This window comes from Denticeps clupeoides, chromosome 14 (genome assembly GCF_900700375.1).
Source record: "Denticeps clupeoides chromosome 14, fDenClu1.1, whole genome shotgun sequence".
Lineage (NCBI taxonomy): Eukaryota > Metazoa > Chordata > Actinopteri > Clupeiformes > Denticipitidae > Denticeps > Denticeps clupeoides.
The window spans coordinates 7,026,883-7,048,752 of NC_041720.1; the positions used below are offsets into that span (position 1 = coordinate 7,026,883).

General features: G+C 43.5%; 2 protein-coding genes across 9 annotated transcripts; one reads left to right on the forward strand and one right to left on the reverse strand.

Moving 5' to 3' along the window:
• Positions 1-17,492, reverse strand: LOC114803129 (NACHT, LRR and PYD domains-containing protein 3-like). Of its 8 annotated transcripts, XM_029002488.1 has the most exons (12): positions 17,442-17,492; positions 16,033-16,178; positions 15,141-15,488; positions 14,762-15,043; positions 13,710-13,793; positions 12,800-13,281; positions 11,550-12,337; positions 4,133-4,306; positions 3,053-3,226; positions 2,561-2,734; positions 1,644-1,817; positions 1-554 (listed from the first exon to the last, which is right to left on the reverse strand). In XM_029002488.1, exons 2-12 carry the CDS (start codon positions 16,163-16,165, stop codon positions 515-517), a joined length of 2,853 nt encoding a protein of 950 aa, XP_028858321.1. In that variant the 5' UTR covers positions 16,166-16,178; positions 17,442-17,492; the 3' UTR covers positions 1-514. The 8 variants fall into 8 exon arrangements, with proteins under 8 accessions (XP_028858321.1, XP_028858318.1, XP_028858315.1 ...); XM_029002485.1 differs by having other exon boundaries at positions 11,550-13,281; positions 15,141-15,400; XM_029002482.1 differs by having other exon boundaries at positions 11,550-13,281.
• A 1,523-nt stretch (positions 17,493-19,015) lies between these two features.
• Positions 19,016-20,896, forward strand: LOC114803149 (uncharacterized). The gene is made up of 2 exons (XM_029002517.1): positions 19,016-19,258; positions 19,412-20,896. Exon 2 carries the CDS (start codon positions 19,592-19,594, stop codon positions 20,795-20,797), a length of 1,206 nt encoding a protein of 401 aa, XP_028858350.1. The 5' UTR covers positions 19,016-19,258; positions 19,412-19,591; the 3' UTR covers positions 20,798-20,896.
• Positions 20,897-21,870: the final 974 nt, after the last annotated feature.

Genomic DNA, 21,870 nt, shown 5'->3' on the forward strand with positions numbered 1-21,870 from the left:
TGCCCAGGTATTCCGTCTGTCGTGGACGCCCAGTTTTTTTTTTTGCATTGCTGATTTCACAACTGCTTTTTGTTTTGTTCTGTTTTCTTAGGATGTTCCAAACTCTACATTTCACCACTCACTCCTAAACCTCCTAAAATTTAAGCCAAGAGTCTTCATATCATGTCCATTATATAATTATAATTGGAACATATTTCATTAAACAGGTATAAAAACTAAATTTATATCAGTGTCCAAATACATATGGACCTGACAGAAATATTATTGAACTGCCACTGAAATATAGATGACCATACTAAGCAATCCTCATCTTCTTCCTCTTTTGGCCAGTGCTGGTTGGGGTTCCCTTGGCAGATCAACCTGTCTGGCAAGTTTTACACACTTCATCGTAGTTTTGAGGGTGCTGTGCTACTTAGTTTGATGTTTCTGTATCAGGCTGGGTTCCATTCCCACACAGGGTTTCATTTTCAGAGTTTCCATCCAGGGTATCCCGACTGGGTAAAGTAGACTGATGCTACTGCCTTGTCCTTCTTACCAAATTGCCATGATCAGTTCTGAAAGATAAGAGCAGGATAAAATGTATGAAGTTCTTATACATAAACTTGATTCACGTATTAATATGTATTCTAAAGAGCATTTCTCTATTTCACCAAATATATTTATGGACGTAGTCTGTAAGGCTGCATTTTGTTTCCTGAACTATATATTTACAGTAATTACAAGAATGAAAAACACTGAACCAGATTTTTATTATAAAAGTATATTCTTGGTTATCTCAGTCCAGTTGTGAGGAATTGGGAATTAAAATATGTGAAAGTGAAAGTAATAAACCGACCCAGGAGCAGTGTTCGGGGGTGGTACTTTACTCAAAGGTACCTAGTGGCACCTTGACAGTTTGGAATTTGAAACCACAACCTGATTCCTTAACTGCTTGGCCACCCTTGCCGCACCAAATGAATTGTGATGATCAACACATTAATCTAATAATTTACTTATTACTTTAATTTACACACATACAATCTGCTATTATCCTGTACTGATATCAACACTACAGTTTACAGTTTGGATCCTATAAAATACACAAAATACCCCAAATACACACGCAAGCACATAAATACACAGGCACAAAACACACCCAACCACACACACAGATTAAACATGCAAACACACAAACCCTGTATAGTGTGTGTGTAGTGCTGCGGCATTGTGTGTTTTATTTTGTGTTACTTTTTCACACTTTCTTGCAGAAATTCATTCAACTCTAGATATAAACACACACACACACACAGTTTTGGATGAAAACATTGCAGAGTGTCTGTTAACAGGCACTAAGAAGCTCGTTTAGTGTGTGTGTCTGTGTGTAGTGTAGTGCACATTTACAGATTAAAACGCTGGTTAATAGGCACTAACAAGTCTGTATAGTGCTGTCTCATTGTGTGTGTGTACTGTAGTGTGTAGTTGTGTGTGTTTTAGTTTTATTTATTTTTTCTCACTTTCTTTCTGTAGATATTTTGGTTTATCTGTTGTTTTCAATGTTCTAAAAATAAACACAATTTAACTTAAACATAAAACACACACACACACACACACACACACACACACACACACACAGCACCACATCCAGTACTGAGATCAACACTCACTGTAGTGTCTCCAGTTTACAGTTTGGATGCTCCAGTGCTGTAGAGAGAAGTTCCACTCCTGAATCCTGCAGTTTATTGTTACTCAGGTCCAGTTTTCTCAGACTTGAGGAGTTTGATGTGAGAACTGAGGACAGAACTGAACAGCTGGTATCTGTGAGGGAACAACCACGCAGCCTGGGAGAAACATAATAATACATCTGATTATTACACACTTATACCTGTACACACAAACACGCACACACACACACACACACACACACACACACACACACACACACACACACACACACACACACACACACTTACACACACAGCACACAGACAGTTTTGGATGAAAACATGTTAACAGGCACTAAGAAATTTGTTTAGTGTGTGTGTATGTGTGTGTCTGTGTGTAGTGTAGTGCAGTATTACTGTGTGTATTAATTATTTTCTTTTTCATTTTTTGTGCAGCACTTCGGGTTCAACTCCTGTTGTTTTGTAAATTCTATAAATAAACACCTCACACACACACTCATACACACACAATACACACACACACACACACACACAAACAAACCCAAATAAACACACATGAACAAACCCTCCCAACCAAACACACAGACTAAACACAGACACACAAATATATACACACTTACGGATTAAAACGATGCAGCACGCTGGTTAATAGGCACTAAAAGTCTGTGTAGTGCTGTCTCATTGTGTGTGTGTACTGTAGTGTGTGTGTAATACTGTAGTGTTTTAATTTGTGTGTTTTTTTTTTCTCACTTTCTTTCTGTAGATCTTTGGGTTTATCTGTTTTTTCAAGGTTCTATAAATAAACACAATTTAACTTAAACATGAAACACACACACACACACACACACACATACATACACACACACAGCACAACATCCAGTACTGATATCAACACTCACTGTAGTGTCTCCAGTTTACAGTCTGGATGCTTCAGTGCTGTAGAGAGAAGTTTCACTCCTGAATCCTGCAGATTATTGTCACTCAGGTCCAGTTCTCTCAGACTTGAGGAGTTTGATGTGAGAACTGAGTACAGAACTGAACAGCTGGTATTTGTGAGGGAACAACGCTGCAGCCTGGGAGAAACATAATAATACATCTGATTATAATACCCATATACATGTACACACACATACACACACACACATTAAACCTTGCAGAATTATGGCTAACAGGTACTAAAAAGTGTGTGTAGTGCTGTAACATTGTGTGTTTTATTTGTGTTTATTTTTCTCACTTTCTTTGTGCAGAACTTTGGGTTCAACTGTTGTTCTAAATGTTCTATAAATAAACATAATAACACACACACACACACACACACACACACACACACACACACACACACACACACACACACACACAGCACAACATCCAGTACTGATATTAACACTCACTGTAGTGTCTCCAGTTTACAGTTTGGATGCTCCAGTGCTGTAGAGAGACGTTTCACTCCTGAATTCTGCAGATTATTGTTACTCAGGTCCAGTTCTCTCAGACTTGAGGAGTTTGATGTGAGAACTGAGGACAGAACTGAACAGCTGGTATCTGTGAGGGAACAACGCTGCAGCCTGGGAGAAATATAATAATACATCTGATTATTATACACATATACCTGTACACACACACACACACACACACACAGCACACAAGAACACACACACACACACACACACACACACAGACACACACACAAGAACACACACACAGTTTTGGATGAAAAAATGTTAACAGGCACTAAGAAGTTTGTTTTGTGTGTGTGTGTATGTGTGTGTCTGTGTGTAGTGTAGTGCAGTATTACTGTGTGTTTTAACTGTTTTCTTTTTCATTTTTTTGTGCAACACTTTGGGTTCAACTCCTTTTGTTTTGTAAGTTCTATAAATAAACACCTCACACACACTCATACACACACAAGTACACACACACACAAACAAACCCAAATAAACACACATGAACAAACCCACCCAACCAAACACACAGACTAAACACAGACACACAAATATATACACACTTATGGATTAAAACAATGCAGCAGGCTGGTTAATAGGCACTAAAACGTCTGTGTAGTGCTGTCTCATTGTGTGTGTGTGTGTACTGTAGTGTGTGTGTACTGCTGTAGTGTTTTAATTTGTGTTTTTTTTTCTCTCACTTTCTTTCTGTAGATCTTTGGGTTTATCTGTTATTTACAATGTTCTATAAATAAACAATTTAACTTAAACACGAAACACACACACACATGCACACACAGCACACAGTGGACACACACTTATGGATTTAACGTTGCAAAACGTTGGTTAAAAGATACTAAAAAGTGTTTGTGATGCTGAATCATTGTGTGCTTTATTTTGTGTTTCTTTTTCTCACGTTCTTTGTGCAGCACTTTAGTTCAACTGTTGTTCTAAATGTTCTATAAATAAACATAATACACACACACACACACACACAGCACAACATCCAGTACTGATATTAACACTCACTGTAGTGTCTCCAGTTTACAGTTTGGATGCTCCAGTCCTGTAGAGAGACGTTTCACTCCTGAATTCTGCAGATTATTGTTACTCAGGTCCAGTTTTCTCAGACTTGAGGAGTTTGATGTGAGAACTGAGGACAGAACTGAACAGCTGGTATCTGTGAGGGAACAACCACGCAGCCTGGGAGAAACATAATAATACATCTGATTATGATACACATATACACACACACACACACACACATACATACACTTACACTTTAACCTTGCAAAACATTGGTCAACAGGTAGTAAAGTGTTGTCTCCTTGTGTGTGTGTGTGTAATGCTGTCTCTTTGTGTGTGTGTTGTGACGTGTGTGTGTAGTACTTTATCATTGTGTGTGTGTAGTGCTGTATGATTGTGTGTTTTAGTTTATGTTTCTTTTTATCATTTTCTTTGTGCAGAACTTGGCATTCAACTCCAGTTATTTTAAGACAGCAAAACAACACACACACACACACACACACACACAAAAATGTACAAACATACACATTCAAGCACACACACACCAATTAAACACACACATTACAACCCACAGACACATGATTTCATGATATATAAGGGGCAGTGGTGGCCTAGCAGTTAAGGAAGCCCCCATAATCAGAAGGTTTGAATCCCGATCCACCAAGGTGCCACTGAGGTGCCACTGAGCAAAGCACCGTCTCCACACACTGCTCCCCGGCTCCTGTCATGGCTGCTCACTGCTCACCAAGGGTGATGGTTAAAAGCAGAGGACACATTTCGTTGCATCACCGTGTGCTGTGCTGTGTATCACAATGACAATCTCTTCACTTTCATTTCACTTAAAACATTCCTGTATTGATTTCTGTCACACGGTGAGTTCTGTGACGCATTTGCAGACATGCTAGGGGCTGGGGAGGACGATTGGGGATGTTTGGTCTGTGGGGGAGAGACTGGCGGGGAATGGGGACGTGGAGGAAGCAGTGGACGCACTGCAGCGTGGCGGGAAGTGAAGTCGGGATCTGTGGGGGTTACCGGGGCAGAAGAGAATAGGAAGACGGCGGGTTTCAGGACTGTCCGGGAATGTGGGCGGGACGGGAGGAACATGGATTTCAAGGATCAAGCAATTCTCTGAGTCGGGGGCAGGCGAAGGTCGTTATTCATGGGTCAACAGATCTAGGTCGTGATTTAAGGAAGCGAGCGTCTCGAATGAATAATTTCATACTAAGAGCGTGCAGCGTCTCCTCGGGGTCACCCGACTTTTATACTTGATGCTGCATGCTTCCGTTTCCTCTTCCAGGTCATGGTCTTCCTGGCTGGTCTGGTGCTCTCTGGTGGGCTGGATGTGTGTTGGCCATGACAGAGCCCCCCCTTCGGCAGTGGTGTGTGAGAATTTGGGAAGGTTGAAGATCAGTCGTGCTGCTGCATTTTGTATGAGTAGTAGAGGTCGGATGGTACATAGAGGTAGACCAGCTAGAAGGGAGTTGCAGTTGTCCAGTCGTGAGGTTACTAAGGACTGAACCAGTAGTTGGGTGGAAACGCTTCCGTTTCTTCTTCCGGGTCATGGTCTTCCTGGCTGGTCTGGCGCTCTCTGGTGGGCTGGATGCGTGTTGGCCATGACAGAGCCCCCCCTCCTAGGCCCGGCTCCTGAAGGGCTCGGCAGATCTGGATGGCAGTCATGGAACTCTAGGAGTAGGACCGGATCCAGGATATCCCAGCCAGTGGTGTATCCCGGTGAAGAACCCAGGCGAGCAATCCGTCGATGCGCCGCGGAGACGGTGGCAGGGGGTACGAGTGAACTTTGCGGAGGTGGGAGACGTGGAAGACTGGACTGACGCGGAGGGTGCGAGGAATAGCTGATAAGCCACAGGGTTGCAGGGTTGATGCGGCGGGTGATGCGGAAGGGACATCGGCACATCGGCCTGTACATCGGCAGCCAGGTCCGGCCACCAAAACGTGTGGCGAATGTTGGTTAGGGTGCGCTGCCTTTCAGGGTGTCCGGCCAGTGGTGTGTCATGCCCCCATTGTAGGACACACGGACAGAGAGGGGGTGAGACGTACGTGAGGTTGGGAGGCGTGGTTAGAGGTGGGGGGTGGAGTGTGTGATCAGCAGTGACTTCCTGCATGAGGGTCCAGTGCACAGGGGCCAGGAGGAAGGGTTGTGAGAGGATGGGTGAGGGCTGATTGTCCTCAGCCTCCGGGACATATCGGCGTGATAGTGCATCTGCCTTCGCGTTTTTGGTGCCGGGGAGATAAGATACTGTGAAGTTGAAGCGGGTGAAAAACATGGCCCAGCGGGCTTGCCGTGGGTTGAGGCTTTGTGCGTTCTGTAGGTAGACCAGATTCTTGTGGTCGGTTAACACCAGGAATCGGTGGACCACTCCCTCCAGCCAGTGGCGCCATTCCTCTAGCGCTAATCTGATGGCTAAGAGTTCCCTGTTCCCAACGTCATTTACATTTACGGCATTTGGCAGACGCCCTTATCCAGAGCAACTTACAACGTACTCAGGTACGTTGTAAGGTACTCAGTGACTGAGCTGTTCTGACATCAAGGGGGAGTTCATTCCACCACAGAGGGGTCAAGACGGAGAAGAGTCTAAATTAATGTTTTCCTTTTACCTTCAGAGATGGAGGGACTAGGCGAGCAGTACTGGAGGCTCGGAGTATACGAGGTGCAGTGCGAGGTGTAATAAGGGCTGTGAGGTAGGATGGTGCTAATCCTTGTTTGGCTTTGTAGGCCAGCAACAGTATTTTGAACCTGATGCGTGCAGCTACTGGGAGCCAGTGGAGGGAGCGTAGCAGAGAGGTGGTGTGGGAGAATTTGGGAAGGTTGAAGATCAGTCGTGCTGCTGCATTTTGCATGAGTTGTAGAGGTCGGATGGTACATAGAGGTAGACCAGCTAGAAGGGAGTTGCAGTAGTCCAGTCGTGAGGTTACTAAGGACTGAACCAGTAGTTGGGTGGCCTGGGTTGACAGATAAGGGCGGATTCGTCTGATATTGTAGAGAAGGAACCTACATGAGCGGGAAAGATTGCTGATGTGAGCCGAGAAGGAGAGTCGGTTGTCTATTGTTACGCCAAAGTTGCGGGCTGTTGTAGAAGGAGAGAGCTGCGAGTTGTCTAGGTAAATAGCAAGAATAGTTTTGTTCGGCCGGGTTTAGCCTAAGGGAGAAGAATGAGCAGGGGTGTAATTTGTTGTCTCGAGGGTTACGTTGAGACTGGATGCGTCGACTTCTACCGTGAAGGGGAGCTGGGGGTCCGGGTGGACTAGGATGGGAGCCGTGGTGAAAAGTTGCTTCAGCTTGGTGAATGCCTGCTGAGCCAGGGGGTTCCATCGGAGGGTTGTGGGTTTGTTCTTGAGGAGGGAAGTCATGGGTTGGGCCACCTTGCTGAAGTTACGGATGAATCTGCGGTAGAAGTTAGCGAATCCCAGAAATTGTTTGAGGTGTCGGATGGTGGTGTGCACAGGCCACTCAGTGACTGCGGTGGTTTTGACCGGATCCATGGCAATTCCTTGTGGACTGATGTGGAATCCCAGGAAGGAGATTTCAGTGGCGTGGAAGGTGCTCTTTTCTAACTTGACGAACAGACGGTTTTTTTTCCCGTATCCAAACGAGGTGGTATGCGTTTCGGAGGTCCAGTTTGGTAAAGATAGTGGCCCCCGACAGGAGTTCAAAGGCGGTGTTCAGGAGTGGAAGGGGGTACCGGTTCTTCTTGGTTACCGCGTTTAGTTTGCGGTAGTCAATACAGGGTCGTAGGCCCCCATCCTTCTTCCCCACAAAGAAGAATGGAGCGGCAGCTGGAGAGGTGGAAGGGCGGATGATGCCACTGGACAGGGACACTGAGATTTATTCGTCCATTGCCCTCCGTTCCGGGAGTGAGAGGGAGTATAGACGGCCCCGCGGGGGTAAGGCCCCAGGGAGCAGATCGATCGGCAAATCGTAGGGTCGGTGCGGGGGCAGTTCTGCGGCCCTGTCCTTGTCGAACACAGGGGCGAGGTCATGGTAACAGTCGGGGACGCCATGGTTTGGTCAAGGTGGAGCAGGGTGGACGAGGGGCTGGCTTTGACAGGGGCATGTGGCTGCATGGAGGCGTGGTCTCGTTCCCTTTGGACCGGGGACATGGGCTTGGTTAGGCAACATGGCATTGGTCAAGGGGCGTGGCCGAGTTGTACTGCAGAGATGTTCTGGGGACGAGAGCGGTTCGTTGGTGTGGCCTGTTGGGGTTTGTGGCAGAAGCATTGGCGTCCCCACTGTTTAATTTGGCTCTTGGTCCAGTCGATGTGGGGTTTGTGGGTGGTCAGCCAGGGGTAGCCCAGCACGATGGGGTCATGGGGAGTCGTGGTCAGGTAAAAGGTCATGTTTTCGACATGGTTGGGTTTGAGGTAGGTGAGTAGGGGTTCAGTCTGGAACAGGACCCGACCCGAACCCAACGGGCTTCCATCCAATCCCATGATTGCGCGTGGTGGATCGCACCAGGTGACCGGGAGCTGGAGTCGGGTGGCCAAGTCAATATCCATCAGATTCATGGCCGCCCAGAAGTCCACTAGAGCTTGTCCCTGATGTCGGCCGGGTTTGGGTGCAGCGGATGGCGGAGCAGGGGGGGGATTTGGTGCTCACCAGGGGGCTACAAACCTTGGGTGAGCGGGGGAGTTTTCCGCCGGTTGTGGTGGGATTCGCCGGTTGGGGCAGCCGGCGCTAAAATGATTCCGACCTCCACAGTAGTAGCATAGTCCGAGGTTTTCTCGGTGTCTGCGTTCCTGTGGAGTGATCGGGGGTCGAGTTCGGCCCAGCTGCATGGGTTCGTCGAAACCTCGGGGGGACGGAGCCGTCGGGGCGTCAGATTGGCGTGCTGCCGGAGCATAATCGGAAGGGGCGGGGTTACGCCGCTCGTGGCCGCGCTCGGCGAGATGCCTGTCAATGGACGTGGCCAGCGTGATTATACTGTCCAGAGTGTCCCCCCAATCGCGGTTTACCATCACGTCCTTTACCGCCTCCCGGAGGCAGTTGTAGAACGTGGCGGTGAGAGCGGCGTCAGTCCACTCACTGTCGCTCGCTGATCCAGAAGCTGCGGGAGCTGGGACTCAGTGCCACTCTGTGCAACTGGGTTCTGGACCTTCTCACCAACAGACCGCAGCATGTGAGGATCGGCAAAAACACCTCCACCACAATGATCCTCAACACTGGAACGCCACAGGGAAGTGTTCTGAGCCCAATGCTGTACTCCCTGTTTACACATGACTGTGTGTCCAGACACAGCTCCAACAACAGCAACGAGACGGCCTACAGAGAGGAGGTGAGACTCTTGGTAGAGTGGTGTCAGGAGAACAACCTCTCTCTCAATGTCAGTAAAACCAAGGAGATGGTTTTGGATTTTAGGAGGCAGAGTACAGCTCATCTTCCTATCTACATGGGAGGAGGTGCTGTGGAGAGGGTCAGCAGCTTCAGGCTCCTTGGGGTCACCCTCAGTGCTGACCTCAAGTCCTCAGAACACACAGCAGCGGTCACCAAAAAAGCCCACCAAAGACTCCACTTCCTCAGACGCCTAAAGAAGGCTGGGGTATCCACCTCTGTCCTCACCAGCTTCTACAGGTGCGCTGTGGAGTCCATCCTCACGGGCAGTATTGCGTCCTGGCACACGACTCCCAGCAATAATGGACATTTACACCACACGCTGTCTCAGGAAAACAAAGAGCATCCTGAAGGACCCCAGCCATCAGGCAAGAGACTCAGGAAAATTCACACACACACATCACGATTCTGGGACAGTTTCTACCCCAGTGCCATCAGGCTATACAACACATAGTATGCACTGCACTGTCACTTAAATTATGCTCAATCACTTTTTTATGCAACTTAGATATATTCACCCTTCTGTGACTTATTTATTTTTTGCTGCTGCACTTTGTCTTCTATGTCTTCTATGTATCATGCTCTATGTTCTGTCTACATGGGAGAGGTTTTCAAGTAAGAATTTCATTGTGCTCTGTACACTGTACTTTGTACATATGACAATAAACCTCAACCTAAACAACGACAGCTCAAGACCTTCCTCTTTAAAATATATTTAGATTAAATTGTAACTTTTCTTATTGTCGAACTTGTGTACAGAATCTACAACAGAGTGAATAAAAAGATTGTATTCATAGTTGGGGGTCCTAGCGACCCGGAATTGATCTCTTCATAGATGGTAACTTGAATGCACGTTGTAAGTCGCTCTGGATAAGGCCGTCTGCCAAATGCTGTAAACGTAAATGTAAATGTAAATGTAAACACATTACTAGTGTAAACGGCATCTTCATACAGTAGATCGGCTGAAGTTCGGCAAGTTTTTTTTAGACCGCATTTTAAGTGGCCAAGTATTACCGTTTTATTCCTCTAGACCTGAATAAATTAACATTCTTTTTGAGCTTTCAGTGCAATAGTGATATTAGAGAAAGTCTTCTATACATTGGACATCAATTTCCACAGAAACACGTCCTCTTCTTTGCCACCTTCCATTCCTTCATTTCACAAAGTTTTAGGGTGTGGCCATGTAAATCACACTGTTTTCAGGCGCTGGATTTAGTAAGATGGACATGTGCTATGCACGGATCAGTACAGGTACACCTGAATCACACACCTAACTTGGCAGATCGTGATTTTAACTCCCAAATATATAAAAATGAGGTCCAATGTGTGAGTGTGCATGTGTGTGTGTAGTGCTGTCTCATTGTGTTTTAGATTATGTTTCTTTTCCTTCCTTTGTCTTCTATGTCTTCTAGGTATCATGTTCTATGTTCTGTCTACGTGGGAGAGGTTTTCAAGTAAGAATTTCATTGTGCTCTGTATGCTGTACTTTGTACATATGACAATAAACTTCAACCTCAACAAACACAAACATGCAAACACACACACATCACATAAAAAAATTACAGCAAAATAAACAGCAAGTAATCTGCACTGCACGGTTCATTGTTACACCTGACCGTACATCATAAAAGTGAATAAAATGTACATTTCACATTTCAGCCAGCACAACACAATTACATCAGCAGGAATGTGATGGCAATTCTCTTTCTCCTGGACAGTTGTATATAGCAGCCAGTAGGACACAGATCCTAATTATCTTAACATAATCTCCTCCAGTAATGCTGGAAAACCCTGTATGTCTCTTTATTAAAAGGGCAATTAGGAGTCTTGTGCTGAAGGAAGCTGCCCTCATGACAAGATGAAAACTGCCAGTCAGCCAGGTGGCACTGAGGTGCCTTGAACAAGATACCATCCCTACACACTGCCGCCTGGGCAGGTCAATGGAAGGTCAATTAGCCAAAAGGAGAAAAGTCATCAATATGTAAAATTAGGCAGGAAAAGGAGACCTTTCTAGTGGGAGAGATTTGGGCTGACTGACCACCATCATAATATTTCAGAAAGTCAGGAACTCACCGAGCCTTTCTGCAGTTCCTCAGTGCCATGATCAGTCTGTGATGACCTTCATTATCTGTCCTGTACTCCTGCAGGTCAAACTCCTCCAGCACATCCTCTGATACCAGAATCATGCAGGCCAGTACTGAGCAGTGGGCAGGAGAAAGTTCACCTGATCTCAAGTAGTGATCAGTCTCCTCACGCAGTGAAGCGTCTTTCATTCCAAACATCCCAAATAAGAAATTCCTGCCTGTTTCAGTGGAGACTGTAGTTCTGCTGTTATCAGTATCTTTGTTCTTCTGACTCTCTGAGCTGCTCTCTGTTTGGGGCAGTAGATCTTTTAGGAGTTTCTGGTTGGACTCCAGTGAGATTCCCAGAAGAAAATGCAGGAAAAGATCCAGATGTCTGTTCTCACTCTGTAAGTATTTATCTACAGCAGCATTCAGCAAGTCATCTGGTGAGATCCTGTTCTGTTCTGTGAGAAAAGACTCCAGTGGTTCCATGTTCCTGCTCATATAGCAGTAAAACACATAGAACGCAGCAAGAAACTCCTGGATAATCTCATGAACAAAGCTGAAGACCTTCTTTTCATGAAACACAGACACTTCCATAAAGATCCCAGAATTCACTGGGGCATTGGTGATGTCTATATCACACTCTGTCAGGTCTTCTTCATAAAACCACAGGTTCCTCTTCCCCAGCTGTGTAAAAGCCAGTTTAGACCATTTCAGAATGACGTCTTTATCTGACTGCAGGAGCTCCTGTCTGTTTGCTCCATTCCTCTCATCACAATTCTGCTGCTGATTCTTCTTGGTCTGGATGATCAGGAAGTGAATGAAGATCTCAGTCAGAGTTCTGGGGATTTCTGTACTGTCTTCTTGGAGCAGCATGTCCTGAAGTACAGTGGCTGAAATCCAGCAGAAGATGGGTCTATAACACATGGTGTAGAGACTCCCTGATGTCTGAATGTGAGAGATGATCTTGTCGGCTTGAGTCTCATCACTGATTCTCTTCCTAAAGTTCTCCTCCTTCTCTGTGTCACTAAACCCTTGTATTTCTGTCCATCTGTGGATGTAGCTAGAAGGGATCTTCTGAGCTGCTGCTGGGCGTGAGGTTATCCAGATGAGAGCAAAAGGCAGCAGGTTCTTCTGAATGATGTTTGTTATCAGCGTCTCTACTGATGAGGTTTCTGTCGTATCACAAAGTTTCTTGTTGTCTTCAAACTGCAGCTGAAGTCTGTTTTCATCCAGACCATCAAAGATGAGAACAATCTTGTAATAATCCAACATCTTGAGATACCTTTTCAGGTCTTTGATTGCAGGATGGTGGTGAAGCAGAAGTTGATAAAGACTGTACTGCTCATCTTTCATCAAATTCATTTCACTGAAAGGAAGGACAAACATGAAATCTACGTCTTTATCTGCTTTTCCTTCTGCCCAGTCGAGAAGAACTTTCTGAACAGACACAGATTTTCCAATTCCAGACAGACCCTTGGTCACCACAGTTCTGATCTTTTTCTCTCTTCCAGGTGAAGATTTAAAGATGTTGCTGCAGTTGATGACGTTGTCTTGTGTTCTTCTGCTGTGTGATGCTCCAATGTTTCCCTCATTCACCTCATCACCATCTCCCTCTGTGAAGTAGAGTTCTGTGTAAATTCTCTCAAGGGCGCTTTCTTTGTCTTTGACAATCTTCTGAAATTGTTTCTTCATATTGGCTTTATGGGTTGACATGACTGTTGTCTTGATTTTCTCCTCTGGTGGAATAAAATAAATACATTCATATTTTAAATCATAGTTTACATATAGATACAACTTTATTTCTTGAATTTCAGGAAAAGCAATGTTGACAATGTAATGTGATCAAGGAAAACAATACCTGCACAATTAAACACCAAGAACCTATATAATAAAGAAATCCTTAACAACACCAGCACCCTTGATGACTGGGTGCTGGATCTCCTGCTGAATTGCTGCAGACCCTGGACCATGTGGCCAGACACACAAGTACTGATCAGCAGTAACAATGGAGGAGATGAGGTCCTATAATGTAAAGATAATGACCACTTCATGGACTTCAGGGTAGGTGACAGACCACAGTCCCAGTGGAATATAAACACTCAGGACATGGAGGGGTTGTACTTATCTCAGGTAAGATCTAAATATTAAACAGGTAAATAATTACCTTTTTGTAAAAGAAATCCAATAACAGCCACAATAACAGCCAGAGGTATAAAAACACATAGGAGGTTCTTCCAGTGATGAGCACCTACAACATACAGAGCAAGTTACACACATCCAACTTTTATACTAAATACAATAAACTTCTCTAACAGCTGAACATGACCTGTAGCACACAAATCTGTTTCAACCAACAAACAAGGCCATAAATGTGTTATTTCTAGTTTAGCAGGGAATTTCAAGGACATTTTAAAATGCTGGTCTGAACAGCAACGTGCATCTTTTCAGACACTCCTGCCACATGACAAAAAGACTGGTATGGCTCAGTATTTAATGTTTAATTTTTCAATTTCCAGTTTAACAATTTGCAACATTTTGTTAAGATCATTTCATGTTTTTAATCCATATTTGTGGTTGGGCTGTGCTTGGTGTGAAAAATTGATTCATGAGATCTAAATGTAATTTAATATGAAGAGTACAAGAGTGCTCATCACACTTATTTTTTATGTTAATAATGTTCTGTTATCAAAATGTATAATTTTGTATTAGCGTTTATCATGACTGTGTATATTTCTTTCCATATATGTTTCCACTTAAACCTAGAGATAAATCCTACTACAGTACAGGCCAAACATTTTGACACACCTTCTCATTCAATGTTTTCAGGACCATTTACATTGGTAGATTCTCACTGAAGGCATCAAAACTATGAATGAACACATGTGGAGTTATGTACTGTATATTAAACTCCCACTACAGGGTTCTGGTGTGTTACAGTAATTGTGTTTCTATTTACACTGTCTAATGGTGTCAGAAAAAATGGTTAATTGCAGCTTAGCATGATAATGCATTGATTTCCAGCAAAAGTACATTAAGCAACATTTGTGTCGACGGTTGCTGATCACTTTAACAATATTAACCCTCCTCCACTGATATATCCACACTGATGTTATTCCAGCATGGACAAGAACATGGTGAACAACAGGATGTCCCAGAAAATAAACAACCAGAAGAATGAATAAAGTTTATGAGGAGGACTCTGTACTCAGTACTTACGAGGGACATGAATCTGCTCTTCTTTTGTATGTTTGTGGGATGAAACTCTGCAGATTAAACTGATGTTTTTGTGAGTGTCTCCTTCCTCGACTGTCACCCGGCGTTTGACACTGAAGCCCTCAGTGACCCTGTGTGACTCTGTAGGTTCAGCAGGAAGAATCTTCCCTTCACTGTCCAGCCACTCGACTTCAGGCGCTGGATTCCAGCCTGTAGATTCACACACTAGACTGACCCGTCCATCCCTGTGTCCCTCTGCAGAGACAACTGGTTTTGTTCCCACAGCTGAAGAGAAATGAGAAAGACCGTAATACCTTTACATTTTAAGAACAGAACCAGCTCACATGTGCCAATCATCTCAATGGAGATGTATGATACTCACCTACAATTATGACCTGGAATGAAACATCATCAAACCAGTTTTTTGAGTCAATTAAACATTTGTATATATTTTCATCAAAAAGTGCCACACGTGAGAGTTTTAATGAAGCATTTCCTCTCTTCAGTTCCTCTCTGAACAGCGTGGTCCTCTGTTTATAAGATGGAATCTGTTTCTGTAGATCATCAGAACCTTCTTCATAAAGATGCACCACATCATCCGAGTCAGCGAGTGACCACTCCACTCTCATGTCCACAGCACTGCTGTTGGGTTTGAGGGAACAGGGCAGGATCAGGTCTTCACCAACTACAGCAACAACAGGCCCAGCTGGACCAACAACCTGAAACTTATCTGAACACATAAATAAATCATTAAATTTTACTCACTGAATATGAATTCTGTGAATTAGAAATACAAGCTCACATATATACTATATGAAGCCTTTGATAAGGTCTGGACCAACCCTGGCATGATTGGTGTGACTCCACCCATATGGACACAGGCTATTCCTCAAAGTTATAATAAAACCAAGTAGAACGTGACTTGGACAAGAGAACCTGTGGAGTCTGCCCATCGTGATCAATGACCATGGATATAGAAGGTCCAAAGAATAAAAAAGCTCTGCTTCCTTCTGAAATTATGTGATTAAATTTACATATACAAGTGTGCATGATATAAAGTGAGTGAAAAATACTGCTGATTAAGCTGAATAGCCAATGAGAACCAATACATCAGAACAATTTGTCAGACTCTTTTTATTCTTTTTGCGACACTCACAGCCTAATTTGCTTACAGCATAATCTGTGAAGCCCACAAAGCGTTATTGAGCTTTTAGGCCACTTTTGTGTAAAATATGGCAGTGGCCCAGTATCCAGACATTTCTTAGTGAAGGTACCTGCTCTGCATTTAGTTGTCCAGTGAACAATCAGAAGAATCACACAGACACTCTTCATGTTTGGAAGATTGCTCTTCCTGTTGGATGAAGCTGACATCAGATCTTCTTTTCTAACTCCAGGCATCCTGTACATCTGATTCCTGCATCTGTGTTTAAGGGTGAAGGGCAGCAGTTTTGTAAGCATTTGTTGAATATTTAACAGCATTTGTGAACCTGGCCCAGTATTTTTGGTGAAGTGGCACCACTACTATAATGAACAAGACAGGGGGCTTTGATCAGAGGTGGCCGTGGCCCAACAAAACCACCATGAAGCTCTGCCCCTAAAATTACATCAACGGTCGCACAACATGGCTTGGTTTGAATAAGTATAAATGTGATCCGGTCTTTCAACACACCAGATCGCAGGGTAGGAAATGTTATCAAACCGGCCAAACTGGTCAAACCGGTGAAGCGTTAGCTACAGACATAATGAAAGATGAAGGCAGCACAGTGAGGTTACTGGGAAAAGATTTTGTCATTTGCCACACAACCCTTTATTAATTTATTAAGAAGAGACAGAATCTGGGCCTAGAAGATGAGGTTAAAGGTGCAGAAAAGTTTTCTACAATTTCAGTGTCTTGGTTCAGATAGAAATCTTGGTAATAAACAGCAGCCTGGCTGTTTGGTATAACCTGTAAATATATTATTATGGTACATGTGTATTGTTGCTTGGTTCAGTGTTGCAGTGTGTATAGATGTCGCCATCTGCTGGGGAAACTGTGTAATTCCTGAAATGTTTTTTGCCTGATCTCTCTTCAACCAGGAAACATTTCAGTCCGGTTTTTATGTGAAGCTCCTGACATCCGTGCAGATAAAAGTCTGTAAAACCATTTTTGTGGTCGTGTGTTTATTATTTAAGTACCACAATTAGCATATATTTTACAGATCTGTAGATGTGTACCTGGGAAAATTATTCCGATTAAAATAAGAAGCTGAAGTAAACGTGAGTTTTTCAACCGTCCCCACTTTTCCCTTTAATAGCGCCCATATGTATACTTTATTCAATAATATAATAATAATTCTGTGAATAAAAAGAAACTCGCAAAATACGAATCTAAAAAGGGTGGTAGTAGCCTAGTGGGTAACACACTCGCCTATGAACCAGAAGACCCAGGTTCAAATCCCACTTACTACCATTGTGTCCCTGAGCAAGACACTTAACCCTGAGTGTCTCCAGGGGGACTGTCCCTGTAACTACTGATTGTAAGTCGCTCTGGATAAGGGCATCTGATAAATGCTGTAAATGTAAATGTAAAAAGCCACCGCTAGTAAAATCTTCAGGTAAAATAAATACACTGAATAAGAAGGTTATGACGAGACCAGTGAATATCTTTCATGTTATAAAAGTAAAAGTATAAAAAATATCTTACTGTTATGCTCTGAGACGACATCCAGCCGCACCCTGGCGTGTGAAAACAAAACCGAAAGCAGATCACGAAACCGCACTGAAACGTAATTTCGGCACGATAGGCGGGTTCGAGGTATATTCTTAACTAAACGTAAAGAAGTTTTGCTTAAAATCTAACTTAAATACAGAATCTCCAGACATGTGTAATTACACTTAGTTAAGAAGGACTGTTTTTCTCCAGGTTCTCCATAACTGTGTGTGGGAACGTGCCCTGTGGTTCGGTCCTGGGAGTCCTGTGGAGGTACATTTCTGTCTTTTTTATTCATACGAAAAACACAAGACTCACAAGAATCTTTCTCACTTCGCAACGACAATTCAAATCTGCGAGCAAAATTATTATTAGACAATAAATACACATAATACACATGGGCTCCCATGATATATGTATGCAGCCTTATATCATGCTCATCACACCCCTGATTCCCCCAGACAAGTTATAACAAGTGGGATCTGAAGGAGAAGAATTTGCAGTTCCTGTGGAGGAAGAGGAGCCGCACTGAGAACTGTTCAGGAGGGGAGAGGACGATTCTTTACATTCTACCTCCAAGACGAACTGGTTAGTGCTGCAGAATATATGTGTAATGGACGCTATTTTAGTGGACACTAATATTTCTTCAGTGTCAGAGGCAGCACAGTGTGACGTCATGATGGCAGCAATTGTGCAATTATACATAAAATAAAGTTGTTGTAGAAGGAAGAGTAAAAAGTTACATACAGTTATGTCCATAAATAACTGGACAGACAACTTTTTTTCTAATCTTGGTTCTACACATTTAATCACAATTAATTTTAAACAAAACATCTGAGATGCAGTTGAAGTGCAGACTTTCAGTTTAATACAGACTACAGAAAAATGTGAGGACATAAACACTAAACACATAATGTTAGATTCTTGTTGTTTTTTTCATCCAATTTACTGAACAAATTGAATTAATATATAATATATTTTTAGATTGAATAACAGTTTGTTAACACGGTCACTTTATAGCCAAATATGGGAGCTGAAGTATCTTATCTAGAATCTCCACTGTCATTCATAAGAATAATATCCTACACCCAAAAATGAGAGTGTGACATTTTTTTGTCCACATTTAAAGATGAATACGTTTGTAGTTTATTCGCCACCTAGTTGGCAGGCTGCGTTTCCCGTCATCAGCAGGTAATATAAATGTGGGATGAAGTAACCTGGCCGAATAATCGCAACAACTCAGGTTCGCTAAGCAGGTCTGGAAGTCATTATTCCTGCACCCCAGGGAGCAGCCCGTGGCCATGTGAATAAGAAATTGCTACGAGAGGTGAACCCGGCGTGTCAAGGTCCAGCTGTAAAGAAGGAGTCTTTTCTGAATAAATGGCTCCATCAGTCTATTCTGGGTTTTATAGGAGGGCCTAATGGGAGTCAGTTCTCATTTTCTGTACAGAAACATTCATATTGTTTCTAGTGTTTCACACCACTGTGTTGTTCCCAGTAAATAGTTTTTATGATTGCGTGAGTTTTTGAATGTTTACTTCTTCGGCCACCCTGCAATAAATAATCAATACACTAAAAGTTGTGCAGAACAGCAATGTAAAGACCAAAAAACGTAAGATTTACATTAATGTAATGTTACCCGCTCTTATTTTGATAACCCCTTTGTGAGCGGAAGTACGGTAACGGAACTGAGCTTGAGATAAGACAGAAGACGCGAGGTAAAGCAGGAGAGGCTCAGTGGGAACGCAGAGAAAAGGACAACCGAAAAAGTTAAAAGCAACAAATCTAGCATCAGTTGATAAGGGAACAAGGTTTGTAACTATGACTAAAGTATATTTGAGCAACTTGTAATGTTTGTGAGAAAAGACGTGATTTGTTATGTTAAGGGAAAGAAATATGCTAACGTAAGGTGCTGTGCATGATGGTGCATGTGATTGTAATTATTGGTATCTGCTCTTGCTTAGCTCTTACGTTGGTTGATGACACGGACGGCTTCAATAAATCATCATTTGACCATCAGTTCTGGCCTTCTCAATATTGACTGCTACAGTAAGAGCTTGACCGCCGCCTCCCGCTGAACTACGTGGTTTAAGGTAATACCCGCGACGTTGGTCAGAAGACGAAACGGATCGAAAGGGGCTCAAATGGAAGATGTGCAAGCTGCATCACTAAGTCAAACGGTCACAAATGAACAGATTGCAAGTTCACAACAATACATTAAAGATCCAATCACATGCAAAGAACAAATGTTAAGTGAGCTTCAAGAAAAAGCTCAAAGCATGTCAGACTTACCAAGACGTTCTGAAAGAGTTAAAGTACAAACTGAAAGGATGCTAACATACCGAAAGGAAGAATTGAGCCAAAAGGAAAGGAGACTAACAACTCTTTATGAACAATGGAAAATGCAAGTACGAGAAACAAGAGAAAAGCTAAAGACAGATATCACAGACGAAGAGATGTCAGAACTTGCAGACATAATGGAACAAAGGAAAAACAATATATTGATGTTCTATTCAGAAATGAGAAACCAAGTGGCACCACCATCTGACATAAGGAGAAAGATTGATGCATGTGAAGCAGTATCTCATGAAGTTGTAAGAATAATTCTGGAGGGAATAAGTGGTGTTGATGGAGATTTTGATGCAGAGCGTGAAAGAACTCGTTTACGTGGACTTTTACAGCGTGACTACGCCTTGTCCATATATGGCTCGACCGCGGCATCAAACCACAGCCAACGATCCTCAGCTTCACAGCTTACCGCAAAGCGAGCCGAAGCAGCAGCGGAATTAGCAGCAAAAGAGGCAGAATATGAGGTTGTATTAGAGGAACAAAGACAAAGAGAAAGGATAAAGGCTCTAGAGGAGGAGCACAAGGAACAAATGGCGGCGCAAAATTCAGAGCTGGAACGCTTAAGAGCGCAGAAGGAAGTAAAAGCAGCTCGAGCCAGGTTGGAAGCATATGATACAGAGTTATCACTGGTGGGGGATGAACAGTCAATAAAAGGCGAACCAGTTAGCCCAAACTTCACACCCAAACAGCCCACACCAGCTCTCCCCTTCATTCCTGTGCAAACAGCTCACTCGGATGTCTCTGAGCTAGCACAAGCAGTGCAAGACAGCATAAAAATGAACAAACTTCCCACGCCAGAACCAACAGTGTTTAGTGGTGATCCAATAAATTTCATAGAGTGGAAATCAACATTCATGTCCCTGATTGAACGAAAGGGCCTCTCAGCGGCAGATAAAATGTACTATTTAAGAAGATATGTAACTGGGTCGGCTCGCAATGTCTTGAAGGAACTTTCTTCAGAAACGATGAAGAAGCATACAAAGATGCTTGGGATAAACTAAACCAAAGATACGGTCAACCTTTCATGATACAAAAGGCATTTAGAGAGAAGCTAGCGAATTGGCCAAAGGTGCAGTCCAGAGATTGTTGCACAAACTACCGGACTGGATAAATGCAAGATGGAATAGACAGGTAACAAAAACTTTGATGGAGGGTGGTGAGTTTCCAAGTTTTTGTGATTTTGCTTCCTTCCTTAGAAGCAGAAGTTGCTTGCAACCCAGTCACCTCCATTCACGCACTTCGCCGCACTGAAACAAATATTGATAAAAGGAGTACTAGGGTAATCAGTGGGAATAAAGCAGGTGTATTTATCACAAATGCAACTGTACAAAGTGACAAACGGACAATAACAAAGACACTTAACAGTTGTCCATGCACGTTGTGCCAGCACGCCCATCAGCTTCACAAATGCCCAGACTTCTTAAAGATGTCTCTAGAAAATAGAAAGAAATATGTGAGAGACAATAAACTTTGTTATGGCTGTCTGAAACAAGGACACAGTGCTAAGGACTGCAGACGCCGCCTCACGTGCGAAACCTGCACAAAGAGACATCCTGTGTGTCTTCATGATGAAAACTACAGTAACGGTTTGCAAAGACAAACACATGGGAGTACGGAGAATGCAAATCAAGGTAACTCACCTGAAACAGCAACAGCCATGTCACTTAATGTTGCCAGATCAGAACAGACCGTCAGGACCTCAATGATGGCTGTCAACCACCACCAATCCACTCAAGGAAAAATTGGTCTATGCATTATTAGACACTCAGAGCGATGCTGTCTTTGTGGATCAGGATGTAACGCAGGAGCTGCAGGCAGATGTTTGTCCAGTAAAACTGAGATTGACTACCATGATGGGTAAAAATGCTGTCGTAAGTAGTGGAAGGGTGTCTGATCTCTTGGTGAGAGGTTACAACTCAGCCACAGTCATAAAGCTCCCCATGGCATGCTTACCTGCTAACAGGGAACACATACCCACATGTGAAACAGCCAAACAGTGGAGTCATTTACTGCCTATTGTAGATGAGATCCCTCCACTCCTCAGTTGCGAAGTGGGTCTCCTTATAGGTTACAC